We start from the raw sequence: 24,618 nt of genomic DNA on the forward strand, positions 1-24,618 counted from the left end.
TCACCTGATTAACCCGACTTACATTGCTGCAACTGTTGTCGTTGTTCCATTGCTCGGGCCATATTCATTTCATGAGCTAAATCCTTAGGCATAACGAGTTCCACCTCTAGCCGTAAATACTCATTGAGACCTGTTGTAAATAGGGAGACCTGTTGGTCAACCAATACCCTCTCACCAGCACGAGCCAACTTTTCTTGGAACAATTTTTTATATTGTTCCACAGAACCAGTTTGTCGCAATAGGACTAACTCCCCTAGGGGGTTGCTGTTGGTGGGAGGGCCAAATCTAACTGTGCATAGATTTTTAAATTCTCCCCAATTCATCCTTGGTCTCTCTTTTTCTACTTGAGTAACCCATAACATGGCTTCATCTGTCATATGGAAAGAGGCTAGTTGCACCTTATCCCATTCAGTAATCCCTTGGTTTAAAAAAAAAATTCACATCTATGCAACCAAATTAAGGGATCAATTGAACCATTGAAAGAGGTAAACTCTAATTTGGTGTACCTTGGAACTGTGCCTCCATGCTGGGGTCCTTGGACAGCAGTGCACCCAGGCCACTGCTCCCCTCTTCTGTGATATGGTTGATCAACCTCTCTCGCCTCTGGACTCTAACGTCTCTCGACCTTCAGCTCAGTTAGCATGCTGATGACTCGGCTCATCTCTTCTTCCAAACCACAACCTTCCCCAACACTGGTTGTGCTATTTCAAGGTTATCTTCTATCTTTTGTATCCTGATTTGGATTTCTTCATTGCTGTGAGGATCCCCCATGTTACCCTGCTCTGATACCTTGTTGTTATGGTCCCAGGTCATGGATCGAGTAACACGGCGTGGAACTTGAGACTCCAGCACTCAGAATTAAAGCTCACTTCATGTGAAGGGTTTGTATGTGAGTCTTTCTCTTGACCAGTGATCGTCCAGGAGGAAAGCTCCTCTTTTGATGGTCCTAATGAGTTGCTGTGAAAGGTAGGATACCCCACAGCAATGCTGAGCTTGCTAGAGTAAGCTGCTCTCTTTTCTTGATCACGGCAAAAGAGGTTTTGCCCCTCTTTTTTGCTGCTCTAGCTAAGATTGCAACCTTCTTTCTGAATTAACTTGAAACACGAGTTTGGAATAGATTATTACCTCTTCTTTGCTGCTGTGATCAGCTCCCACATTGCACCAGGACTGCTCAAGGTCTGAGGATGAAGATCCTCACTTTTCTGCTTGATAAGGGAGGAGTTGAGGCCTCTCTTGCTGCTGCTACCGAGAAGGAGGAAAGACCTTCTCTTTGGGCTCAGAAAAGGGGCAGGAAGCTCCCCTTCTTACTTGGGATGCTGGTGATGGAAGATGGATGAAGATGGATGACAACGGAGGGTGAAGGATATGTTGGATTTTTGGAGTAAACCTTAAACTCGAGGTCAAGAGGTGATCTCAGGTTGTTTACACTAGGTTATTCTAAAATCTCAAAGTTTACTTCATTCATTCATTCTTTCCCATTAAATAGATCACGTCATGGAGTTTTAGGGTTAGGGTTACAATAATTCCCATAATGACCCTACATATAAAAGTAATTAGAAATAATTCCTACTTAAAACAATATAAGAAATAAATTCTACTCAAAGTAATATAAGAAATAAATCCTACTAAAAGTAGAATAAGAAATAAATTCTATTGAGTGAGTTGTTGTTGCCTCCTTCATTGTGTGACTCGGTGTGCTATTGAGTCCATAACAGGTTGATAGAGAAGGATCAACACTTGGAATCAGCAAGTTTGATGGTATGGATTTTGAGTTCTGGAGGATGCAGAGCGAAGATTATCTGTACATAAAAAAGTTGCATGCACCATTTCTAGATATGAAACTAGAAAGTATGAAAATGATGAATGAAATCTCCTCGATAGACATGTGTTGAGAGTAGTTCCTTTAACACTGTCGAATAACGTTGCTCACAATGTGGCGCTGAAGAAAACCACAACGGGATGATGAAAAATCAGTCCAACATGTATGAGAAGCCTTCTGCAAATAATAAGGTACATCTCCTGAAAAAACTCTTCGATTTAAGGATGACTAAAAATACATCAGTAGCATCACATTTGAATGAGTTTGGCATGATTGTCAATCAATTGACATCCGTTCAAATTAAATTTGATGATGAGGTTTTTGCTTTAATTTTTTGGTGTCTCAACCAAATTGTTGGGAACCTATGAGGGCTACGGTTAGCAACTCTGTAGGCAATGGGAAGTTGATCTTTAATGATATTTGGGATACCATTCTTGTGGAGAAAGTTCGTAGAAAAGGACTCCAGAGAATCGTCGACATCTAATTCTGCCCTAAGTGTCGATACTAGGGGTAGGAACTTCGAGAGTAATTCCAACAAGGGCAATGGTAGAGGAAAGTCAAGGAATGGAAGAAACAAGTCCAAATTCAAATGGAATGTGGAGTAGTAGAATTGTGGCAAGTCAGGTCACATAAAGAGAAATTTTAGAGCACCAAAGAAGGATGAAAAGAAAAATGATGTTGTAAATGTGGTGGCTGAAGAACTACAAGATGTTTTACTCTTGTCGGTTGATAGCCCTATTGACTCTTGGGTGTTAGATTTAGGAGCTTCTTTTCACACCACCGCACATCATGAGATCATGGAGAAGTATGTTGCTAGAGATCACTGGAAGGTGTAGCTTGTTGATGGAGAACCTTTGGATATTGTCGGTATTGGTAATGTCAATTTGAGGATGTCAAATGGGACAATGTGGAAAATTCACAAGGTGACACATGTGCCAAAACTGATGTGTAATCTAATGTCAGTAGGGCAACTTGATGATGTAGGTCATAATATAACTTTTAATGGTGCTACCTGGAATGTCACTAAGGGAGGCATAGTTGTTGCACGAGGAGTACAAATTGGTACTTTTTACATCACTTCCAGTTGTAGAGATACAGTTGCAGTTGCTGATGTTGCTACTAATTCTTACTTGTGACATTATAGGCTCGATCACATGAGTGAGAAGGGAACGAAAGTGTTGTAGACCAAAGGGAAGCTACCAAGGTTGAAAACTATAAATAACTGGTTATGTGAAGGTTGTATTTTCAGCAAGTAGAATAGGGTTAGCTTTTCTAAGGCTGGAAAGGAGAAAAAGACAGCAAAATTGGAGTTGGTTAACATAGATGTGTGGGGGCCTTCAACTTTTATTTCCCTTGGTGGTTCCAATTACTATGTGATATTTATTGACGATGCAAGCAGAAAGGTAAGAGTTTATTTCCTAAAAAAAAAATTTGATGTCTTTGATACCTTCAAGGGATGGAGAGCAATGGTTGAGAATGAGACCAATTTGAAGGTGTAGTGTTTGTAGTCAGATAACGAGGAGAATACATAGATGATGATTTCAAGCGGTATGGTGTTGATAATGGCATCAAGATGAAGAAGACCATTCCTGCAAAACCTCAATAGAACGGTGTGGCTAAGAGGATGAACAAAACATTGATTGAGCATGCAAGGAGCATGATATTATATGCAGGAGTGCCAAAGATGTTCTAGTTTGAGCCTATTAGCATCATTGGCTATTTGATCAATAGAGGTTCCTCAACGCCATTGGATTACAGAATACCAGAAGAGATCTCTTTCTTGAATGTTTTTGGTTGTGTTTCTTAAATTCATATTGATTCTACTATTTGAAATAAACTTGATGCTAAATCTAAGATATGTTTCTTTATTGTCTATGGTGATACCGAGTTTGGTTATTGCTTCTGGGATGATCATATTTGTTAGGTTATAAGGATCAAGGACGTGATCTTCAATGAACGTGCCATGTATAAAGACAGGTTGATAATAGAGTCTGAGACCTCAAGTGATGAAGCCAAGAATTCTGGAGTGATTCAGTTGAGAGATCTTCCAGTTATTGAGATGGAGAATATTGCTCTGGAAGACCAGAAAAATATATCCCCAAAAGTAAATCAGGACATTCCTTTGATTGAACTCAGAAGACCTGCTAGAACTAGCAACCCACCACAAAGGTACTCCCCTGCACTGAATTATATTTTGTTGACTGATAAATGTGAACTAGCGAGTTATGAGGAGTCCAAACTGGGTTTCTTTCAAATTGATTTAGTTCCTCTTGCGTTGCCATTTATCCTGAAATCATCCTTTTCGGCTCCGGCAATGCATTTGGGGCCTAATTGAGAAAAGAAGACACTATTTGCCATATCTTCATGAGTTGTCCTTCTAGTTGAAATTTTCTTTTGGTTCACCAATGATTTGGTCTAAAGGGTGATAAACCATGAACCTATAGTTCTTTGACTCAGTAGGAGGTTTGTCTTGGTTAATTGTGTCTTTTGGGTTCTCTTCAAGATTTTGGTCTTGAGGTTGGGAACCTGTTGATGGATCAAGAGAGGCTTCCTCTTCATCATTGGAAATTGGAGTTGGTGTTGTACTTGATCAGTTACTTGATGGATCTGACTCATCAAATACAACATATACATACTCCATGACTCTCAAAGATATTTGGTTATAAAATCTAAAAGTTTTGCTATGAGATGAATAAACTAGGAATATTCCTATATCGGCCACATAGTCAAACTTCCCTAATTTCGCTTTTGATTCTCTTAAGATGTATCCTTTGCATCCAAAGGTTCTAAAGTAGTTTGTATTGGGAATGGTGCCCGTATACAAATCATATGGATTTTGTTGTGAATGGGCATGATACTTGCATAATTTACAATGTAGCAAGCTATATTTACATCTTTAGCCCAAAATTTATGAGGCAAGTCATATGCATTTAAAATAATTATTGCCATTTCAATTAGTTGGAAGAAGAAATAAAGTTCAAAATGCTTGCCCGACACCGGGCATAGTCAATTCCACACCCGACTTGATAACCTTATGTTTGGATTTTGAGTTTCACCTCGCGGTTTGGGGATGAGGTAGAAAAGAAAACCCACTGGGTTTCAAGTCAGGGATAGGTTTACCAAAACCCAACCCAAGGGGATGATATGGATATTTAAAAAAAGTTAGGGGCAAGTGAAGGATAGGTCGGATTTACGGGGATGGGTCAAGTTTTTTGAAACCCAAACCCAACAAGACCTATGAGAACTCCTAGCCCCTAGAAGCCGTTGTTGCATATTTTCATTGAACTGGTTGTGATTGTAGAGTTATATCTATCAAGATCCATTTGTCACCCCAGTTCTTTGAACTAATATGGGTTTTGATTAGGAATGCTTACGTTCTAGCACTAGAATAGAGAGTCTTCGTATCTATGAAAAGGTCTTGAGATATGGGGAAACTTGTGTCTGCAGGTGCCAGGGAAGAGGGGTTCTTAAGAAGGTGAGGCAGGTGTAGTGATTGGAGTTGAAGATAGTGTGAGAAGAGAGGAGAAGGGTTGCAGAAGAGGTTTTATTTGAGGTGGGACCAGACTGAAAGGAGGGCACCGATGGTGTACTCCGTCTCCTGATTGGACACCTTGAAGATTATCTTGATGAGGAGTGGAACCGTGAGGGCATGGGCTTTGAATGTCGAGCGATTGTTGGGGACCCAACATAGGAGCTCAATGGTGGCAAGAGAACTCAGTGTCACACTTTTTAAAGTCCGTGTGGTGGTTGACGGGAGGGCTAGTGGCCCTCGTGGCTATGGCCTTGCTTCGGTTGGGTTTCTAGGTTGTTCTTTTTGCTTTGGCGGGTTGCACCGGCTATGAAATACAATAGTCACAGAGGCGGGTTACTGTGGTTGGCCAAGGAAGGAGGTGGGTGGTGGTGAAGGGGGAAAGGGAGTGAATGGATGAGGATGAGGGCTCAAAGAAATATTTTTCCAGGGGGAGTAGCTTCCTGCCTCTTCTAACGAAGAATTCCCTAGGAGATATTCTTTTGCTGGATATGATGAGAATTCATACTTTCAACTCTGTTGGAAAGATCACTGGTCCTAAGTCTTTCACAACACATTGCTAAAAAAAATTTGAGTTGTGAGAACAAAAATGCAAAATCTGATATATATTTGCTTCTTCCCTTATTTAACTTTGTTTTCCATTATGTTACACTACTGCGTGTGAGAACAATGGGAAGAGAGATGATGATTGGAGGTCTTCAATCAAGCATCTTTGATTTATTTTAATAAATGCGAGGTCAAGGGAGAATCTAAGGAATCCTAAAATGAGTGTTCAAGAGTAAGATCTTGGTAGAAATTTGAGTAGTAAAAAAGAGAGGAAGAAGAGGAAGCAGCAAGAGAGAAAGAAGAGATAAGGTTTTACCTTGTGGCAATGGCGAATAAGGTGATAATGGTTTTGATCAAGGGGGTCTTTGATTGATAGACGAGAGAAGGGTGATGGTAAAAAATGTTCTTCGATGAAGCAAAGCGTTAGAAGTGTCAATGGATCTAGTTATTATCCAAATTCTATCCAGGATCCGAAAATTTCAGTTTTGTCATATCAGATTTGGATATTAATAATTTATTTGATGTAATTTTGGAATGGAATCAAAATTTAGTGATTCAGATTTTGTAAATATTCGGATTTGAAGGGGTACACCTTTTTTGCCAAAGATTTCCTATGCTGTCATGTTTTCAAAATTTAAACTTTCTACTTTACTTTCAATTTAAGAGCATTTGAGTGTAACATTTGTCAAGCCCATTAATTATCTTCTGCCCCATTAATTCTGTTTATGGTTACCCTCATTTGGTGTGAAGTTGGTCTCCATGATAGCCTTGTCCCCCCTCCCCGCTCAATATAGTCTCTTTCTCTTCTCTGGCATCTCCAACTCTCCTTTCTTGTAAGCTCTCACAACGTCTCTCTTGTTCCCTCTCTCTCAAAGCTTCTCTCTCACATCTGCCCTCTGGACCTCTCTCTTTGTCTTTCTTCTTTTCTCACTCCCTCTTCTCTATCAACCTATTTTTGTTTTCTTTTTTCTTCTCCTCCTTGTTTTTGTATTAGAGGTTTACTTCGTTGATTAAGCTGTGTTTTTTCATGTTTTAAGAGTTCCTTGAGAGACCCAATCTTCATTTCCTTAGATGCACAATGTGGAGTGAGGGAACTTGATTAGTATGCAATGCAAGGAAAGAAATAGAAAGAATAATGAATTTTTCAAGGCTAAGCCTTTCTCATTCACTCTAAAGCACTTTTGAGAAGTTTTTCAAGTTTGAGAATAAATTCTCAAAGGTTTTGAAAATAAATGCTCATTAGCTTCTCTATGTATGGTTTGGTGGGGTATTTATAACTTCTCAAAGATAAACTAGTCATTTATTGCCTATTTACAAAAACCAGACTATTGATTGATCAATCACTTAAAGTGATTGATCAATCAATTGATCATAACGATTCTTTTTGTGTTAGGATGTGACTAATCAATCAATATGTTATCGCTGGTCCTAAAAAGTTAAGTTGATCAATCATTCCCAAGGGATTATCGATCAATCAGAATTCCTTTTGGATGTGCAATACAAGTATGATCGATCGGTGAACTTCCTATGATCGATCATGTTTTAAGTCCTTGAGTGGCAAGATTGCATGATATGGCCGTATTCTGGATGATTGATCAATCAACTAAAGTTGATTGATCATGCTTTTAAAGCCCTGGCCAGCACACTTAAGGCTAATCGATCATTCCAGTTCCAATTTCTCAAAACTCGAACACAACCTCGATCCCTAATCCAGAGATCAAAAACCGAAAAAACTCAAAACATCAAAGCTCAACCCCAACCTGATCACCATCCCAGCAACCCTGACCCCCATGCTCTTGTAACCCAACTTAAACTTAACCCATCCTCGGACCGTTCCTATAAACTAGGCCCATTAACACATTCATATGAGTAACATCTATAATAAGAATAGATCTACTTCAGGGTTCCACTTCGGGGCAAAGAAAGATGGTTGGAGGAAGGAATACAAAATGACCACAGTCTATAGCATATTATTAGAAGTCATTCTCATATGTTGCTTGATTTTCTTAAAAAAATATAAATAGAGAAAAAGCATTCAGTCTCAAAAAAAAAATAACAAATTCCAAAAATTGAGATACCTAAATGGGAAACAGAAGAGTACATGTATTGAATGTCTTAATAGCTTAAATAAAAAACAAATATAGAGTCCTGCACAAATAATAGAGAAATAAAGGCATGATTCTTCAAGTAATGAAAATTCAAGAAACAATGAAATAAAAAATGAGGAACATAAACAAAACTTACCTAATGGAAGTGGAGATAGACAAACTCAACTAATAAACCATAAAAAATATAAGAGAATCATACAAAATAACAAAGAAGTAAAATAATCTTTCTCAAAGTATTGAAAATCAAAGAAGTAAAGAAATCTAAATGAGGAACTGAGACAAAACTTACTCGATGGAAATAGAGACCCAAGAACCTGTGTAGAAGAAAAATAAAAATCTTCCAGAGATGCATAGTCTAAAAATCATAAAAATAGAGAAATCCAAATGAGGAATAGAGATGAAACCAAGAAACATGGAAGGAGAGAGCAACAAACAAAAATCAATCTTTGCAAATAGAACAATAATTGAACAATTGAAGAAAAAATTGTATTTAACATTTAACATATTTCGGGAGTTGTGTATCACTACTTAAAAGCAATTGAAGAAAAACCAAACGGTCTTTGTATTTCAAGCATAACAGGAAAACATACAAAGATAAGAGGAACAATTGTCTTTATCCTACCATTTAAGTTTTTCAATAGACGAATAAACACCAGTAAACCAAATAACGTCATTTGAAATATGAACGAAGGGAAGGAGAGAGGCCAAACAAAGGGAGACAAGGAGAGGTAGACACCTACAAATCGCCGAAGGGAAGAAGCACTCGTTGGAGGGAAGGGGTTTTCTCGCGCTCGTCGGAGGGGAGGCGCTTTTGTCGACAACGGTTTCTCTCGCTCGTTAGAAGGAATGAGGATGAAATAGGGAAATGGGGATGGATGAAATGTCGGAGATCCCAAATGACCCCAACATAATTTCCTCCCTGTTGAATTTAGGATCCCTTTTCCAATATTCGGAGCAAGAGAAAGAAGAAAGAAAAAGAAGAAAAGGCATGAAGAGATCTCGGGTAGAGAGAAGAAAAAAGAAAAGAGAAAAAGATGTATGCGCTGAGCAAAGAGAGAGGGAGATATTAACTCAAGAAGGAGATGTGTAACTTGATTAATTCTGAATTACAACACCTCTATTTATAGTAGAGGAAGAGAGAAGAAGAGAGAGTCCTTATACTATTAGCCTTTCAATCTCCTAATTACATTCTAACTCTAACTCTCTAAGATAAGTCTATTCAAAAGAATCTACTAGATGACTAATATGAGTTGAACAAGAACTCTTTCTTCAATCACGTGAATATAAGGGAGGAGGCCAGCTCGTGGCCTTATCCTTGTGGGTCCCTCATGATCTTCCAGCTGATCTTGATAACTCATTTAAGCTTGTGCTTCTTAACTCCTTAACTCATGCTAGCTTGGGTGAGGACACTTCTTGGTGTCCCACGTCCTCATAGTGGGTCCCACCAGCTCGAGTGCCATGGTGGGTCCCACATTGTAACACTCCCCTTCTAGCTGGGGGGTGAGAAGACATCATAAATGCCCAACTTGCTGCATATGGTAGACATAATCTTGTGAGTGACCAGCTTGTTAAGAATATCTGCCACTTGATTTTGTGATGATATATGCATTAGAGATAAGAATCTTGCTTGGAACTTTTCTCGTATAAAATGGAAGTCCACTTTAATTTTCTTTGTTCTTTCATGAAAGACTGGATTCGTTGTAATGTGTATTGTTGCTTGATTATCACAGTATAGATCTATCATAGTTTTTTTGTAGAATCCCAATTCAGTGAGAAGAGATCTTATCCATAGGAGTTCACTAACAGTGTGTGCCATGGCTCTGTATTCTACTCCAGCACTACACCGTGCTACTACATTTTGCTTCTTCCCTTTACATGTAACCAAATTTCCTCCAACCATCGTACAAAATCTCAAAGTAGATTTTCTATCATCCGGGGATTCAGCCCAGTCAGCATCTGAGAATACTTTGATGTCGAAGTGACCATGGTTTTTATAGAGAAACCCTCTTCCTGGAGCTCCTTTCAGATATCGTAATATCCTTTCCAGTGCTTGCCAATGACTAAGTTGTGGTTTGTGCATGTATTGACTTGCCACAGTTACTGCATATTGTAGAATTTAGGATATCATGAAAGAAACTTTTGATCAGCGAGGAAGAAGAAGAAGAAGAAGAGAGAAGGAGAGGAGAAGAAGAAGAACGTGGAAGGAGAGAGTTTGAATTAAGGGAGAAGAGGTTCACATCAAAGAGGAAATGAGGGATGGACAAATTTGTTGGAAGAGAGGAGAGTGCTTCAATGCTCTACCTCTTAGCCAATGCCTTTATTTATAGTCTTTACAATTCCCTTAGGGCTACAACTTGATGAAATAAAAGACATAAAAAGAACACATATTTACACCTCTATGCCATCATTAAGTGAAGTATCATATTTCACACATATGCAACTCCTTTGACGTGTGAGTTTCTTGCCTTGAGCTTGTGGGCTTGAGCCCATCTTCCAACACTCCCCCTCAAGTTGGAGGAGAAAAAACATTATAAATACCCACCTTGCCACATATAAACGATAGGATTTTAGATGTAAGGGTTTAGTCAGAATATCAACTACTTGCTCTTGAGATGACACATGTTTGAGAGAGATTATTTCTGCTTGAAACTTCTCCTGTATAAAATGACAATCCACCTAAATATGTTTAGTTCTTTTATGAAAAACTGGATTTGAAGTAATATGAATGGCTGCTTGATTATCACAATGCAGACACATGGACCCTTTTTTATAAAACCCTAATTCGGTAAGAAGGGTCCTAACCCAAAAGAAGTATTCTGCCTCGACGCTAGATCTTGCAACCACATCTTGCTTCTAACTTTTCCATGTAACCAAGTTTCCTCCAACCAGAGTACAATATCTTGATGTAGATATTCTATCATCAAGTGATCTAGCCCAATCTGCATCTAAGAAGCCTTCTATGTTGAAGTGCCCATATTTTTTATACATAGATCCTCTTCCTGGAGCTCCTTTTAGATATCGTAATATTCTCTCTAAAGCCTGCCAGTGGGTAATTTGTGGGTTGTTCATGAATTGACTTGCCATACTTACAACATATGATATGTCTAGCCTACTTACCTTGAGATAAATCAGTTTTCCCATGAGTCTTTGATATTTTCCAATATCAATATCTTCTTCATTTGTGGCACATAACATTTGTATCCATTGGTGTATCGACTGGTTGACAACCATTCATTCCTATTTCTTCAAGGAGATCCAAGATATATTTCCTCTGAGACAATATTATCCCATGTTTGGATTGAAGAACTTCTATACCTAAAAAATATTTAAGCATACCAAGATCTTTAGTCTTGAATTCCTGACATATCATCGTCTTCACCTCTTGTATGCTCAGAGCACCATCATCGGTTAAGATAATATCATCAACATATATGGCCAATAATATTTTCCCTTTGATAGTATCTTTATAATATACGAATTGATCAACCGAGCACCGATGAAAACCAAACCGTAGAAGTGTTTGACTAAATTTATCAAACCAAGCCCGAGGGGTCTGCTTAAGCCCATATAAGGATTTTTTTTAACCAGCATACTGACTCCCCCTCAACCACATAACCAGGTGGTTGAACCATTTAAATTTCCTCACTTATATCACTATTTAAAAAGACATTTTTAACTTCCAATTGATAGACGGGCCATGATGAGTTAGCAGCAATAGATAAGATGATGCGTATCAAATTCAATTTTACAATAGGAGAGAAGTTCTCCGCATAATCTATCCCATAGCATTGAGTATAGCCCTTAACAACGAGTCGAGCTTTAAGACGAGCAACCGATCCATCCAGATTATGTTTTACCAAAAAAACCCATCTACAACCAACCTGTCTTTCACCTTTTGGGAGTGATTTTAAGGACCAGGTTTGATTTTCATATAAGGCGTGCATTTCTTCCTCCATAGTAGCCTTCCATCCTATATGCCTCAGAGCCTCTTGATACGACTGTGGAATGGAAGTAGAAGAAAGAGACGCAAGGAACTGAAAACACTCGGAAGACAAGCGATGGTGAGACATAAAATTGGAGATAGGATGTGAAGTAGTACAAGAACAACGTTCCTTTCTTAAAGCAAAAGGCCGAATATCAAATTCAGGCCCATACATAGGAGAAGAAGGACTTAGCTCTGGTGGATCCGACAACTCCACAGGTGAAGGTACGGCCGGTGCATCAGAGGTTGGGTTAACTTCAAGATTGAAAGGCACAAGCAGATAAGGAGTGGTAGAAGGAAAAGTCCATCCTGGAGGAGCATCATGGGAGGAGTAGAAGGATGTGTCCTCAAAGAAAGTCACATCCCAAGAGACAAGTATCCTCCAAAGGGTAAGATTGTAATAGACATAACTTTTCTGGGTGCGAGAGTACCCCAAAAAACTGCACCTCATAGACCGAGGATCAAGTTTATTTTTATGTGGGTATGTAACATGAACAAAACAAGTACATCCAAACACTTTCGAAGGAAGAGAAAAAGGATCTTCACCATTAAATAACACAGAGTAAGGAGTTTTATGATAAAGAACTAATAAGAAAGCAAGCCGTAAGTATAGGATGAGGCCAATAGAAATAGGATACCTTCATGGAGTAGAGGAGGCCTCGAGCAACTTCAAGAAGATGACGATTCTTCCTTTCGGCAACACCAATTTTATAGGGGTATAGGCACATGATGTTTGATGAATAAGCCCATTACTCTCACAAAAATGGTTTGAATTCATTATACATGTATTCCTTAGCATTATCAGATCTAAGGATTTGAATTTTCTTCCCAAATTTTGTCAAGACCATAACATGAAAATTTTTAAACAAAGGAAGAATTTCTGAATGCTCTTTAAATAGATATAACCTAGTCACTTAGGTAAAATCATCAACAAACATGACAAAATATTTAACTTGGGAAATATTTGGGACACATAAAGGTCCCCATACATCAGAATGTATTAGATCAAAAGGAGCAGTACTTGTAGTTGTAAGACGAGGAGAATATTTACTCCTAATATGTTTACTTAATTGACAAAACTCACAACTGAATTAGAAAGTTCTTTTAAGGACGAAAGCAAAGAATGAAGTGAAGGGGTAGACGATGACCAAGCCGGTTGTGCCAAAGTTAAGCCTCAGATGTAGTGGATGATAATGCAGCTTAGTGAGATCTTGAAATACACAAGAAGACAGTGAGAAGGTGATAGACCAATTAAATTGTTTGGTTAATTGACTAACCGAGAGCAAATTTAAAGGAAATTGAGGGACAAACAAAACATCTTGAAGGGGAATAGATGAGGTAAGAGAGGAGGAACCTTTGCCAAGGACCTTGATTTGGGTACCATTAGCAATAGTAACAAATTTTTGAGGACGACAAGGAGATAAGGACTGCAACAAGTGTTTGTTACCTGATAGATGTTCGGAGGCCCTAGAGTCGAAGATCCAAGAGGAAGAGGAAGAAGAGGAAGAAAGCATACATGAGGCAATAGTAGATGATGGGGGAATAGAGGATTCCATGACGCAATATTAGATGATGGGGGAATATCAGTGGAGTACGGTTGACCTATTTTCCATTCTTGGAGAAAGCCCTGAAACCAAGCCAAAAATTCGTGAATATTATCTTCATGTTTTGTATGCAGTATATTATGTAAGACATCATATAATTTTTTTAATGAGGTAGTACTTGAGTAAAACTTCGTACAAGTGTCCCATATGTCCTTTGCGGTTTCCAAGTGAACCACATTGTTGGCCACATGCTCTTCCATGCTATTGATGAGCCAACTTATCACTATGTTATCATTTTTAACCCACTTGTGGTAGGTCTCATCTTCTTCATCAATCGGAGGAGGAAATTCAATAACGTGGCTTAAGAGGTCACGAGTAATAAGAACCCTCCAGACCGATTGTGACCAGCTCATGTAATTGGAGAGACCTCTTAGTGGAATCATAGTAATATGGAGTATATCAATCTTATTACTGTTGTGTCCACTCTCCATGATGAGGCAAGTCAAATGTGGAGGTCAAGGGAAGGGGCCTACTTCAAATAATAATTACTCAATGTGATTTGAAGAACCCATGGACCAAATCAGTCACCAAAAAAGAGAACAAGAAACCACTTTCCTTCACGACAGCATGCACCAAATTATCAACAAATTTGTGCCTTTAGCAAGTGAGAATAAAATCCAGCGATCACTCAATTCCTCTTGTATTCTTAAAAACAAAGGTAAAGATAGATGCAACCGATTAGGACTTAATCCAAAATCCAACACAAACCGAGAGAGAAAAAAAATATTTAGAGACGATTTAAAGGCAAATCAAGATACTTGGAAGAAATTTATCTTCAGCTCATGGGATACTTCAACGTAAAAAAAATTCAATTGTTGAAGTTCAAAAGAAACCACAAAGGGTAAATGACTGCTGGAATTTCACCAAACATATAATGGGCATCCAACAACATAACACAAACCCATGAGCAATATTAAGTAGGAGAAGTTATAGCAACATGTGCTGAATTCTGCCTCAAATGAGATTGATCCAAGTTACATAAAGGTAATTGAATCTCAACCATCAATCTTAATAAGACACAAACAGCAAATGATCTTGATCACGCTTGCAATTGATTTACAAGAAGATCAAAATTATAACATCAATTTAGTCATAAAAATAAATCTTCACAACATATAAAGATTTATTTTGACTTGATGTGATTCAAAGTTCAAGAAGTAGAAAAACAGTAAAGAGGAGTATGTATATAAGGAAAGGAAACAAAATGTAAATAAGAAGACAATGAACTTATCTCTTCATGACTAAACTCCTTCTTTTACAACTTCTTGAACAGTAATAACTTCATCAATAGGGATCCTAAACTCCTTGCACTGATACCATGTAGAATTTAAGATCTCATGAAAGGAACTTTAGATCAATGAAAAAGAAGAAGAAGAAGAAGAGAGAAGGAGAGGAGAAGAAGAAGGACGCGGAAGGAGAGAGTTTGGATTAAGGAAGAAGAGGTTTGCGTCAAAGAGAAAATGAGGGTTGGAGGAATTTGTGGAAAGAGAGGAGAGTGCTTCAATGCTCTACCTCTTAGCCATTGCCTTTATTTATAATCTTTATAATGCACTTAGGGCTACGAATTGATGAAATAAAAGACATAAAAAGAACACATATCTACTGTTATGGTCTTGCGTTAAGTACCTATGCCTTCCGTTCCTAAAAGACCGGCCTGTTAGGAGCAGAAGACATAGGTACTTAGCCCAAGACCATAACAATACACCCACCTTCACGAGGTTAGCCAATGCTTAAATTTTAAGCACCTAGCCAATACTATCCAAAAGACCAGCCTGTTAGGAGCGGAAGGCATAGGTACTGCCCAAGACCATAACAATACACCCACCTTCACAAACCGACGACCACTGCGGTCCACTCTAGTGGCAGCCACACTCTAGCGATGGCCCACTCTAGCGACGACCCACTCTAGTTTTTGCAAGGTCGCCCCCTCCGCTCAGGACTCTTTAAGAGCCGCGGGGATTCGAACTCGCGACGTAGTGCCTGTTCTGATACCAAATGTTAAGCACCTAGCCAATACTACCCAAAAGACTAGCCTGTTAAGAGCGGAAGGCATAGGTACTTAGCCCGGTACCATAACATTTACACCTCTATGCCATCTTTAAGTGAAGTATCATATTTCACACATATGAAACTCCTTTGACGTGTGAGTTTCTGGCCTTGAGCTTGTGGGCTTGAGCCCATCTTCCAACACATATGAAATATTTGGCCTTGTTACACACAGGTAAATAAGTCTTCTCACTAGTCTTTGATATTTCCTAATATCTACATCTTCTCCAGTGCCTCCACATAATTTTGTATTTGACTCCATAGGAGTGTCTACTGACTTGCACACCATCATTCCTATCTCCACTAGTAGATCAAGGGCATACTTCCTTTGGGATAATACAATCCCATGTCTGGATTGTAATACTTCAATATCCAAAAAATATTTGAGTAGTCCAAAATCCTTGGTCTTGAATTCAGCACAATTTTTTTCCTTTGTTTTCTAGATGCCCTCGGAATCACTACCAGTTAAAATGATATCATCAACATATACAGCCATAATCACTTTACCTCTCGATGTATTTTCAGTAAATACTGAGTGATCTCCGGAGCATCTATAAAAGCTGGCCTGTAAGAGGTCTTGACTAAATTTCTCAAACCATGCCCAAGGGGACTGCTTTAAACCATATAAATATTTTTCAGGCAGCATACTGACTCCCCCTCAACCACATACCCAGGTGGTTGTTGCATATAATTTTTTTCTTTAATATCACCATTAAGAAATGCATTTTTCACATCAAGTTGATATATCGGCAATGATGAATTGGCTGCCAGAGATAATAATATACGTACCGAGTTCATTTTTTCCACTGGAGAGAAGGTTTCTTCATAATCAATTCCATAACACTGAGTATAACCTATGGCAACCATTCGAGTCTTCGGTCGTTAAATTGACCCATTTGGATTATGTTTAACAGTATAAACCCACTTGCAACCAACAGGTTTTTTATCTATTGGAAGAGGAACCAGTGACTGTGTATGATTGTCATTAAGTGTCTTCATTTCTTCATCCATTGTTGTCTTCCACCTTGGATGTTGTAGAGCCTCCTAATAGGACTGTGGAATAGATATAGAGGAAATAGAAGAAAAAACTGGCTACATAACGGGCAACAACTCTTTCTCACGGGTGCTGCAATTTCCCGAAATCAATGGCTTCGGGTTGGCAAGAGTGAGTGGCCGGAGGTAGAGACGACGCCGGCGACGAAGGTTGGAAGCCGACGGACGGAGGTAACGTCCTGCGAAGAACGAAACAGAGCTGACGTTCTCTAACCGGCTCTCTCAAGTCTTGGTTGGAGTCGGAATAGCTCAGAGACTGGTCAGAAATATGTAATAGACGCCGAAGGATATTCGGAAAGCGGAAGTGGCACCGGAGAAGCCCTCTCGGATCAGTTCTCGGCCTGGCGAGCGACGACTGTCGAACTCACCTCGACGGAGACTCTCTCGAGCTCTCCTCGGGTTTGTTCTCGGTTGCTGGATGGCAGTGGACGACGGTGGCGCTGCAAAAGACAGTGGCCCGGCGAACGACGGTGGGGAACTCCTCTCGGATCCTCCCCTGTTTCCGGTCCCAGCTCCTCTGTTTTGGTCTCTGTTTTCTCTTGACGCTGTCCTCCCTCTCATTCGATGCCCTCCTTCCCTTTAATACCTTCTTCTTTATTTTAAAACAATTTGACCTAAAAATCACCTCCATTTCACTAAGGGCATTTTGGTAAATATCTCCTTCTTCACCAAAATTCTCCTGAAATTCCATAACTGAATCTATAAAAAGTATTTCAGGAAGAAATAAACCTTAAAAACAATGAAATAAAATTCAAGAGAGAAAAATATGCAATATCGACAGTGATTAATGCCAAATTCAATAAATGCTCATTTCATTTGAAAACCAATAAATAACCACCTATAACACAATTATAAAGGTTATTCTATTATAATTAACCTAGTTCTCATGTCAGAATATGGCATCTATCAAGAGGCGATGATGAGACACATAATTTGAAATGGTATGAGAAGTAGAAGGTCTGCTGCATAATCTAGGTTCTTTCCTTATAGGAAAAGGATGAGTATCATATTGAGGGAAAAAAATAACCAGAGATGAAGGACTTACCTCTATTGGATCTATTAAGTCTGTAGTGTCGGCTACTTGCTCTGGGGGTTGAATGATCTCTGTATCACGAGGCACAACTGGTCGAGGGGAACCTGGTACTGAGGACAAACCAGACGGAGCACTCTCAGAATAAAATGAGGTGTCTTCAAAAAATGTTACATCCCTGGACACAAATAAACGTTGAAGAGTGGGACTATAACAAACATAACCCTTTTGTGTACGAGAGTATCCCAAGAAGATACACTTGATAGATTTAGGATCAAGTTTGTTGTGTCTAGGAAATGAATTATGAACAAAACATTGACATCCAAAGATTTGCGAAGGTAGTGAAAACAGATCATCATTTGGTAATAATCTAGAGTAAGGAGATTTATTACCAAGAACGGAAGATGGTAGACGATTTATAAAAAAACAAGCCACAAGTACTGCATGAGGCCAATAAAAGTATGAAACTTTCATGGCATATAATAAACATTGAGCTACCTCAAGAATATGATGATTTTTCCTTTCAGCTACACTATTTTGTTGAGGAGTGTAGACAGAAGATATGCCTGGGATCTAACACAAGAAGGAAGAAGATGAAGGTGAAGAATCGTTGTGAGGTTTTGAGCCTTTGAAGGGAGCTCAATCCTGGACCTCAAAAGGTAGAATCCGACCTTGGACCTCGAAAGGGAGAATCCGACCTTGCTAACAACTAATTGGACTAATGCTTCCCTATTACTTAGCCGGACCTCCCTATAAAAGGATTAGGGAATGCATACACACAGAGGCCTAAATCGAAGGCGACAAGTCTTGAGGAAATTACATAAAAACCCTTCTAATACATAAACTAGAAAATGCATTAATTAAACCCTGCTATGGGGTCCATAACATCACTTCCCTCCTAGATAATGAGCTTGCCCTCAAGCTCAAAGGTAGATCTGCTGGCCCGTGCTGACGTCCCCATCCATGCACAAGTGTCAACCATAGTATCAAATTCAGCCCGCTGGACTACAAAAGTAGAGCAACCAAGCAAAAGAGCAAAATAATTTTTTATTTTTTTTGGATTATGAAATGTTCTTGTCAAACAAAACCTTGAGGCATGTCAGGAACCTCATCACAACAAATCTCTCTTATGTCAGTACCATGCAATGCAGCTGGTCCAAAACCAAGTGACTCAGCATCACTAGTATGTAACATGTCTGTGGAGACCGGGTGATCATCCTTATACTCGTCACTATGTTTAGTCACCTGGGCAGACTCCTTGTGTTGTCCCCAACGGCTATGTGCTTCATGATGGTTGCTGAGAGAAAAGCCAGGTGGTTCACTGGGCTCACCACCAGAACACGAAAATTCTTCGTGTGAGGAGAAACTGTAAGAGATCCATGACAGTCTGTCTCATCAGACTGTTGATTGTTGGGCAACAATAAGTCTTCAGCTGGTTCCTTCCCCTTTGAGTTTGATAATTGGTTGTAAATAGATTCAACTGCCTCTACAATTTCATTTTTCAGGCCATCACTTGATCTAATAACAACCCACAGAACCTAGGGAGGGTGGTGGTCTTGACCATCCCAAGGAAAACCTGCTGTTGATGCAGCTTTTCTGACAGTACCACTGTCAAAGTGAATCAGGACATTTATATCAGCGTAGTCTTCGACATGTCGTATGGTAGCTTCCAACGGTTCTTCTTTTGGTGCTGTAGAAAATTGTCAAGCCTGATCTGTTGTCAAAACTTCAACCCTTGAGTTCACCTCAATAATAGAGCAAACCAACAAACCTTCACCATAGGCAACAACGTCAGTGCATTCAAACTTATGAAAAAAAATTGCCAAATTCAATTTCAGGTTCTGCTGCAGGGTTGACATCTTGTACAAAAATAGACTTTATTTCTGCTATCTCAACTAAGGCACTTCTAATAGTAGAAACATGAAGCATTGATTCCGCATGTTCCGCATACCCAAGAGTAGGTTGAGCTCGACTGCATACTTCTGCATGCTTCCCAATTGGCATCAGCATGTCACACTGAGGCCCACGCTGATCATTGCTATGGGTCAACAACGCATACTTTACCCGGTCGTCTGGGTGGGGCACTGCTGCTGTCCAGTCAAGGTTCACATAAACCATAGCCCCACTGGCAATAGCCTGCTGTGCAGAATCAAGAAATCTATCACCATACTTTGCAGAACCAAGAATTGACAAATTTAAATGACTATCCTGTGAATCTCCTATCATAGCAGGGCGGTTAGAACTACCAGTTATGAGAGCATATAGACCATGCAACACATTTATCAAGTTCACTGTAAAAACCTTGTGTGAAGTAGTTAGACCAAACTCAGAAACCAATTCGTTCCGCTGCTCATCATCTGTGTTGTTAATCAGGGTCTGCCAGCACAGGTTCACCCATTGGAACTTCGCTACAGTTGCCTTAAAAATGAATGAAATAGAAACGTTTGTCTTACATCCATTAGTCTCCATTCCCTGAAACTCCATGAATGAAACAGACACGCCATTGCTGAGTGCCTCCCCAACATCATAATTCGTCCACAAAAAAATGGCAGCATAAAAAAATATGAAACATGTCCTTCCACCACGCGTGCAGCAGAAATTGGAAGAGGCTCATTGCTGTTGTGCTCAGCTGTAGAAAAAAACAAACATCCAAAAAAATTATTTCGTGGCTGAGCAGCATACATGGGATCCAAAGCAGATTGACTATTACTGCAGGAAGAACGAAAAGAACAAACGCACTGGTTTTATTCCCATCAACCGTAATAAAAATTTTCACCCATCGCATTTTCTATACCGTTGCCAGAAAACCCAAAAAGTTTCCATCACGTATTGCATACAGGAAAACCCGAATTCCAGCAAAATTGTTCTGTTGCTCTGCTGAACGGAACAGAAACACACCGACCTTAATTTGAGGGCAGCATTGCTGCTGCTCCGGGCTTGGGAGCCCCATCAACTGCCTGGAAGAACCGAATTGAGCATAAAATAGATGATGTTTCAAAAGCTTACCCCCAATTGCGTGGAAGAGGGTTCCCCACTGGATTTTTGAGAGCGAGATTGGGACTGAGAGTGAGAATCCCAAAGCCAAAGCCCACCTAAGTTGTTTCCGACGGCGCTTCCACTGTGTCTGGTGGACTCTTGAGTCTACCGGTGCTTGTAGATTTTCCGAGACCGAGGAGGAAGGGCCGAACTGATTTGCCATGACCGAGTCAGATCAGAATGCTTCCATCTGCTGTGCGGGAAGATTTACTGCTGGCCGTGAGAATGGGATTTGGGAGGTTGAACCCAAATCAGCTTGTATCGACGAGATTTGGGCAGAAATTCTTCCGATTTCCCAAAATCTGGGTCCCCGCCATTAGATGTCGGGAGTTCAAAAAGTTGTTCCAAGACTGCGAGCTTTCACATAGGAGGTGTCTGTTGTTCGGGAAGACCTATGGCGTCTAGTGAGAAAGGGTTTGACGGCAAACCCCTTTCCGTGCTCGCCGACGAAGGTTGTGCGGAGGATCCTTCCAATTTTGAACATTGTTGAGTCCCCAATTTATGACGTCGCCACCGCTGGAGATACAGAGTGGCCACTGATTTTTTACGTCACCCGCCCGTCCGAGACAGAGCCAAGTGCTTCCTTGCAAAAAAAAATTTATGTAAACCGGAGAGTTAGAGCCAATTGCTTCCTTGCAAATTTATTTTTTATGTAAGCTGCACTCTATTCCCGCATCCTTTCCCTTCTTTCCACTTCATTGCCAATCCACTGTGCACTATCTATTGCCTTTTCTCTGTGCGTCAACATCCATTCTTCTAGGGATATTTCTCTATGCATCACCATCCATTCTTCTTGGCTCATTGTGTTACCACTTTGATACCAGTTGATATGCACATGATCTAACATAGGAAGGAAGAAGATGAAGGTGAAGAATCATTGTGAGGTTTTGAGCCTTCAAAGGGAGCTCAACCCTGGACCTCAAAAGGGAGAATCCGACCTTGGACCTCGAAAGGGAGAATCTGACCTTGCTAACAACTACTTGGATTAATGCTTCCCTATTACTCAGCCCGACCTCCCTAAAAAAGGATTAGGGAACGCATACACACAGAGGTCTAAACCGAAGGCCACAAGTCTTAAGGAAATTACATAAAAACCCTTCTAATACATAAATTGGAAATTGGGGTCCATAACAACGGATGATGTTAAATGGATAATGCCAATTTCTTGACAAAAAGAGTCAAGGTCTTTGAAAACATATTCTTTGGCATTATCAGACCGCAGAATTTTTATTTTTTGACCTAATTTTAAGAGAAGGAAACATATAATAAAGAGACTGTGCAGATAGATGTCCCAACCAATTGTCCCATAATCGTGTCTCATTTTCAGTAGTGGAAACCATATTCCTTTTTGGCACGTTCAAGTAGTAAAGCCCCTTGTTTATGGCCTCCACCAATCACCTACTTCGTTATAAGATCCTAAAAGACATGAAGTGGGTGAGAAGGTAAACAGAGCAATTTAAATATTTGGCAAGCTGACTAACAGATAATAGATTCAAAGGGAAAGTAGGAACGAAAAGAATATCATTGAGCAGAAGTGATTGTGTGACAAAAGTGGAACCTTTCCCTTGGAATTTGGTTTGAGAACCATCAGCTATGGTAACAAACTTGTGTGAAAGACTCGGAGATAGAAAATTTAATAAAATTTTGTTACTTGTAAGATGCTTGAAGGCTCCCGAGTCAATTATCCAGGATGAAGATGAGGCATATAGCATACCTGAAGTGGTAGTGGCAACAGTAGTTGTGGAGGAACTAGGAGAAGAATCCAGCATTGTCTTCATTTTCTGAAATAGCTCATACTCTTCATCAGTAAAAAATTTCTATGCTACTGATTTTGTGGGATGTTCTTCTTTTGTATCACTTACAAAGGCTTGATTAGCCCTTGTGAATTCTAACTGTCCATTGGCTTTATAGCATATTTCTTTATAATGGCCATATTGTTTATAGTAACTGCATGCCTTGGAATCCTTGTAATAGCATTGGTCTATAGTGTGGCCAAATGTTTTACAATGAGTACATTCGTTCCCATCTATTCAGCAAGCACCAGTCCTTCCACCTCCTCTACCTCGGCCTCGGCCACTGCCAGATGATGATCCTCTATGATCGGAATACATAGCGGATGATACTTCAGAAGTGGAGGAAGAAGTGTTTGGAATATGAAGTAGTGTTCCACATACATCATCAAACTTGGGGACAATAGAAGTACTCAAAAGTTGACTCTTGGCAATCTCAAGATAGGGTTTAACATTTGCAAGGCAAATAGCAGTAATTAAGGCTTCCTTCTACTTTTCTTGGATAGAAATATATGTGGTTGATGGCTGAACTAACTTCCACTCTTGAAGAAAGGCTCTAAAGTGGGCCAAGTACTCATGAATATTTTCTCCTTGTTTAGTATTCAACATTCTTTGTAGAACGTCATATGGTCTATATAGAGTATCCAAGCAAGAGTATAGTTTAGCACATGTCTCCCAAATTTATTTAGCAGTGTCAAGATGAATGACATTGTTGGAGACATGTTCTTCCATGCTATTGATTAGCCAACTAATCACCAAAGTATCATTTTTCAACCATTTATTATAAAACATATCATCTTCATCAATAGGTGGTCCTCGGGTGGTGAGGTGACCAAGTAGGTCTTTTGTTATAAGGAACCTCTGAACCAATATAGACCAACTCATAAAATTTGATACCACAAGTAAGGGTATGATGGTAATTTTTAGTATATCACTTTTGATATTCATATTCTCTTCAGCATGACTGGCCCTTCTTAAAAAAATTCTAATAATAACACCAATTAGTACTCTTCAAACAACTCAATGTATGGGAAATTTTAACATTGATGCTAAATTATTATTCTGATTTTTTTCCTCTAATACCACTCATAAGAGACTCAATAAAAATCTTCTATATCAGAGGACTTGTTATGGCCCCTAGTCATGGATCGAGTAACTTGGCGTAGGATTTGTGAATCCAGCACTGTAATAGAGAAGTTGCTCTCGATAAGGAAGGAGAAAGAGCCTTTCTTGGTCATTATCTCGGATAGGAGGAAATCAGCCTCCTTTGTGAGTCTATGCTACTGTTTTGGGTAAGGGCAGAGAGCCCTTACTGCTGCTTATTGGACAGGGAGGAAAAGACTCCCCTTTTGGTCACGGAAAAGAGGGTTTGGAACCCTCTTGGCTACTGCTCGTGTTAGTGGCTGAAAAACCTCTAACTTGGATAACCTTTGGATCAAGGGTTAGGGTTTCTAGACCTTCTTCTTGCTGGCCTTGAGGCTGAGATGACTAATACTGGTGTTGCTCATGACAAGAGGATTGAGAGACCTCAACCATGGCTCAAAAAGGAGGGTAGAGTCCCTCTCTTGCTGCTGGTGATGGAAGGGAGGCTGAAGCCTCTGTTAGAACTCGGAAAAGGGACAACAACTCCCCTCTCTTCTTTGGTATTGATCAATGGAAAACAAAAATCAAATAGGAGAGAAAGATATTCAGATTCTAGAGGGTACTTGGACCTAGAGCTCATCAAGGAGACCTCCAAACCCTAGAGATAGTCATTGAGAACTCCAAACCCCGTTTAACCTAATTAAGGACTTGCCCTTTTTATCATTACCTTTCCCTCTAAGTAGACTTGACGTCCCCCATAGTTTTAGGTTAAATATTACAATTCTGCCCCTATGACAATTTAACTTAAATAATGCATAAAACGAATTTAAAACAATATGGAAAGATGTTAGGTGCTTTGACCATGGACCGAGTAACCCTACGGGAGGGGAGGTCTTTGTCCAGCTCTGGTTTAGCACCGGGGGAACGTGATGTCCCTGGTCGACCTATGATGCCCAATTTCTGAGTGAAGAATCAGAAACTGAGAGGGACCG

General features: G+C 39.7%; 1 protein-coding gene across 3 annotated transcripts; it reads right to left on the reverse strand.

The window, feature by feature from the left end:
* Window positions 1-18,778: 18,778 nt before the first annotated feature.
* On the reverse strand, window positions 18,779-21,293 carry LOC137960185 (uncharacterized). Of its 3 annotated transcripts, none has more exons than XM_068807705.1 (4): window positions 20,724-21,293; window positions 20,171-20,346; window positions 20,019-20,093; window positions 18,779-19,853 (listed from the first exon to the last, which is right to left on the reverse strand). In XM_068807705.1, the coding sequence occupies exons 1-4, from the start codon at window positions 20,914-20,916 to the stop codon at window positions 19,524-19,526; spliced, it is 774 nt and encodes a 257-aa protein (XP_068663806.1). In that variant the 5' UTR covers window positions 20,917-21,293; the 3' UTR covers window positions 18,779-19,523. The 3 variants fall into 3 exon arrangements, with proteins under 3 accessions (XP_068663806.1, XP_068663805.1, XP_068663804.1); XM_068807704.1 differs by having other exon boundaries at window positions 18,779-19,856; XM_068807703.1 differs by having other exon boundaries at window positions 18,779-20,093.
* Window positions 21,294-24,618: the final 3,325 nt, after the last annotated feature.

This window comes from Aristolochia californica, unplaced genomic scaffold (assembly GCF_029961685.1).
Source record: "Aristolochia californica isolate CCGP_79_NKW_82.1479 unplaced genomic scaffold, dmAriCali1.0.hap1 SCAF_3, whole genome shotgun sequence".
NCBI lineage: Eukaryota > Viridiplantae > Streptophyta > Magnoliopsida > Piperales > Aristolochiaceae > Aristolochia > Aristolochia californica.

Excerpts from the sequence above, each read along its gene's own strand:
- LOC137960185 (XM_068807703.1), bottom strand. The coding sequence starts at position 20,916 with ATGGCAAATCAGTTCGGCCCTTCCTCCTCGGTCTCGGAAAATCTACAA. Across the intron at positions 20,347-20,723 it reads CCTCTTCCACGCAATTGGGG|CTGAGCACAACAGCAATGAG; the intron begins GTAAGCTTTTGA and ends TTTTTTCTACAG. Across the intron at positions 20,094-20,170 it reads GGGAATGGAGACTAATGGAT|ACCCTGATTAACAACACAGA; the intron begins GTAAGACAAACG and ends CTGTGCTGGCAG.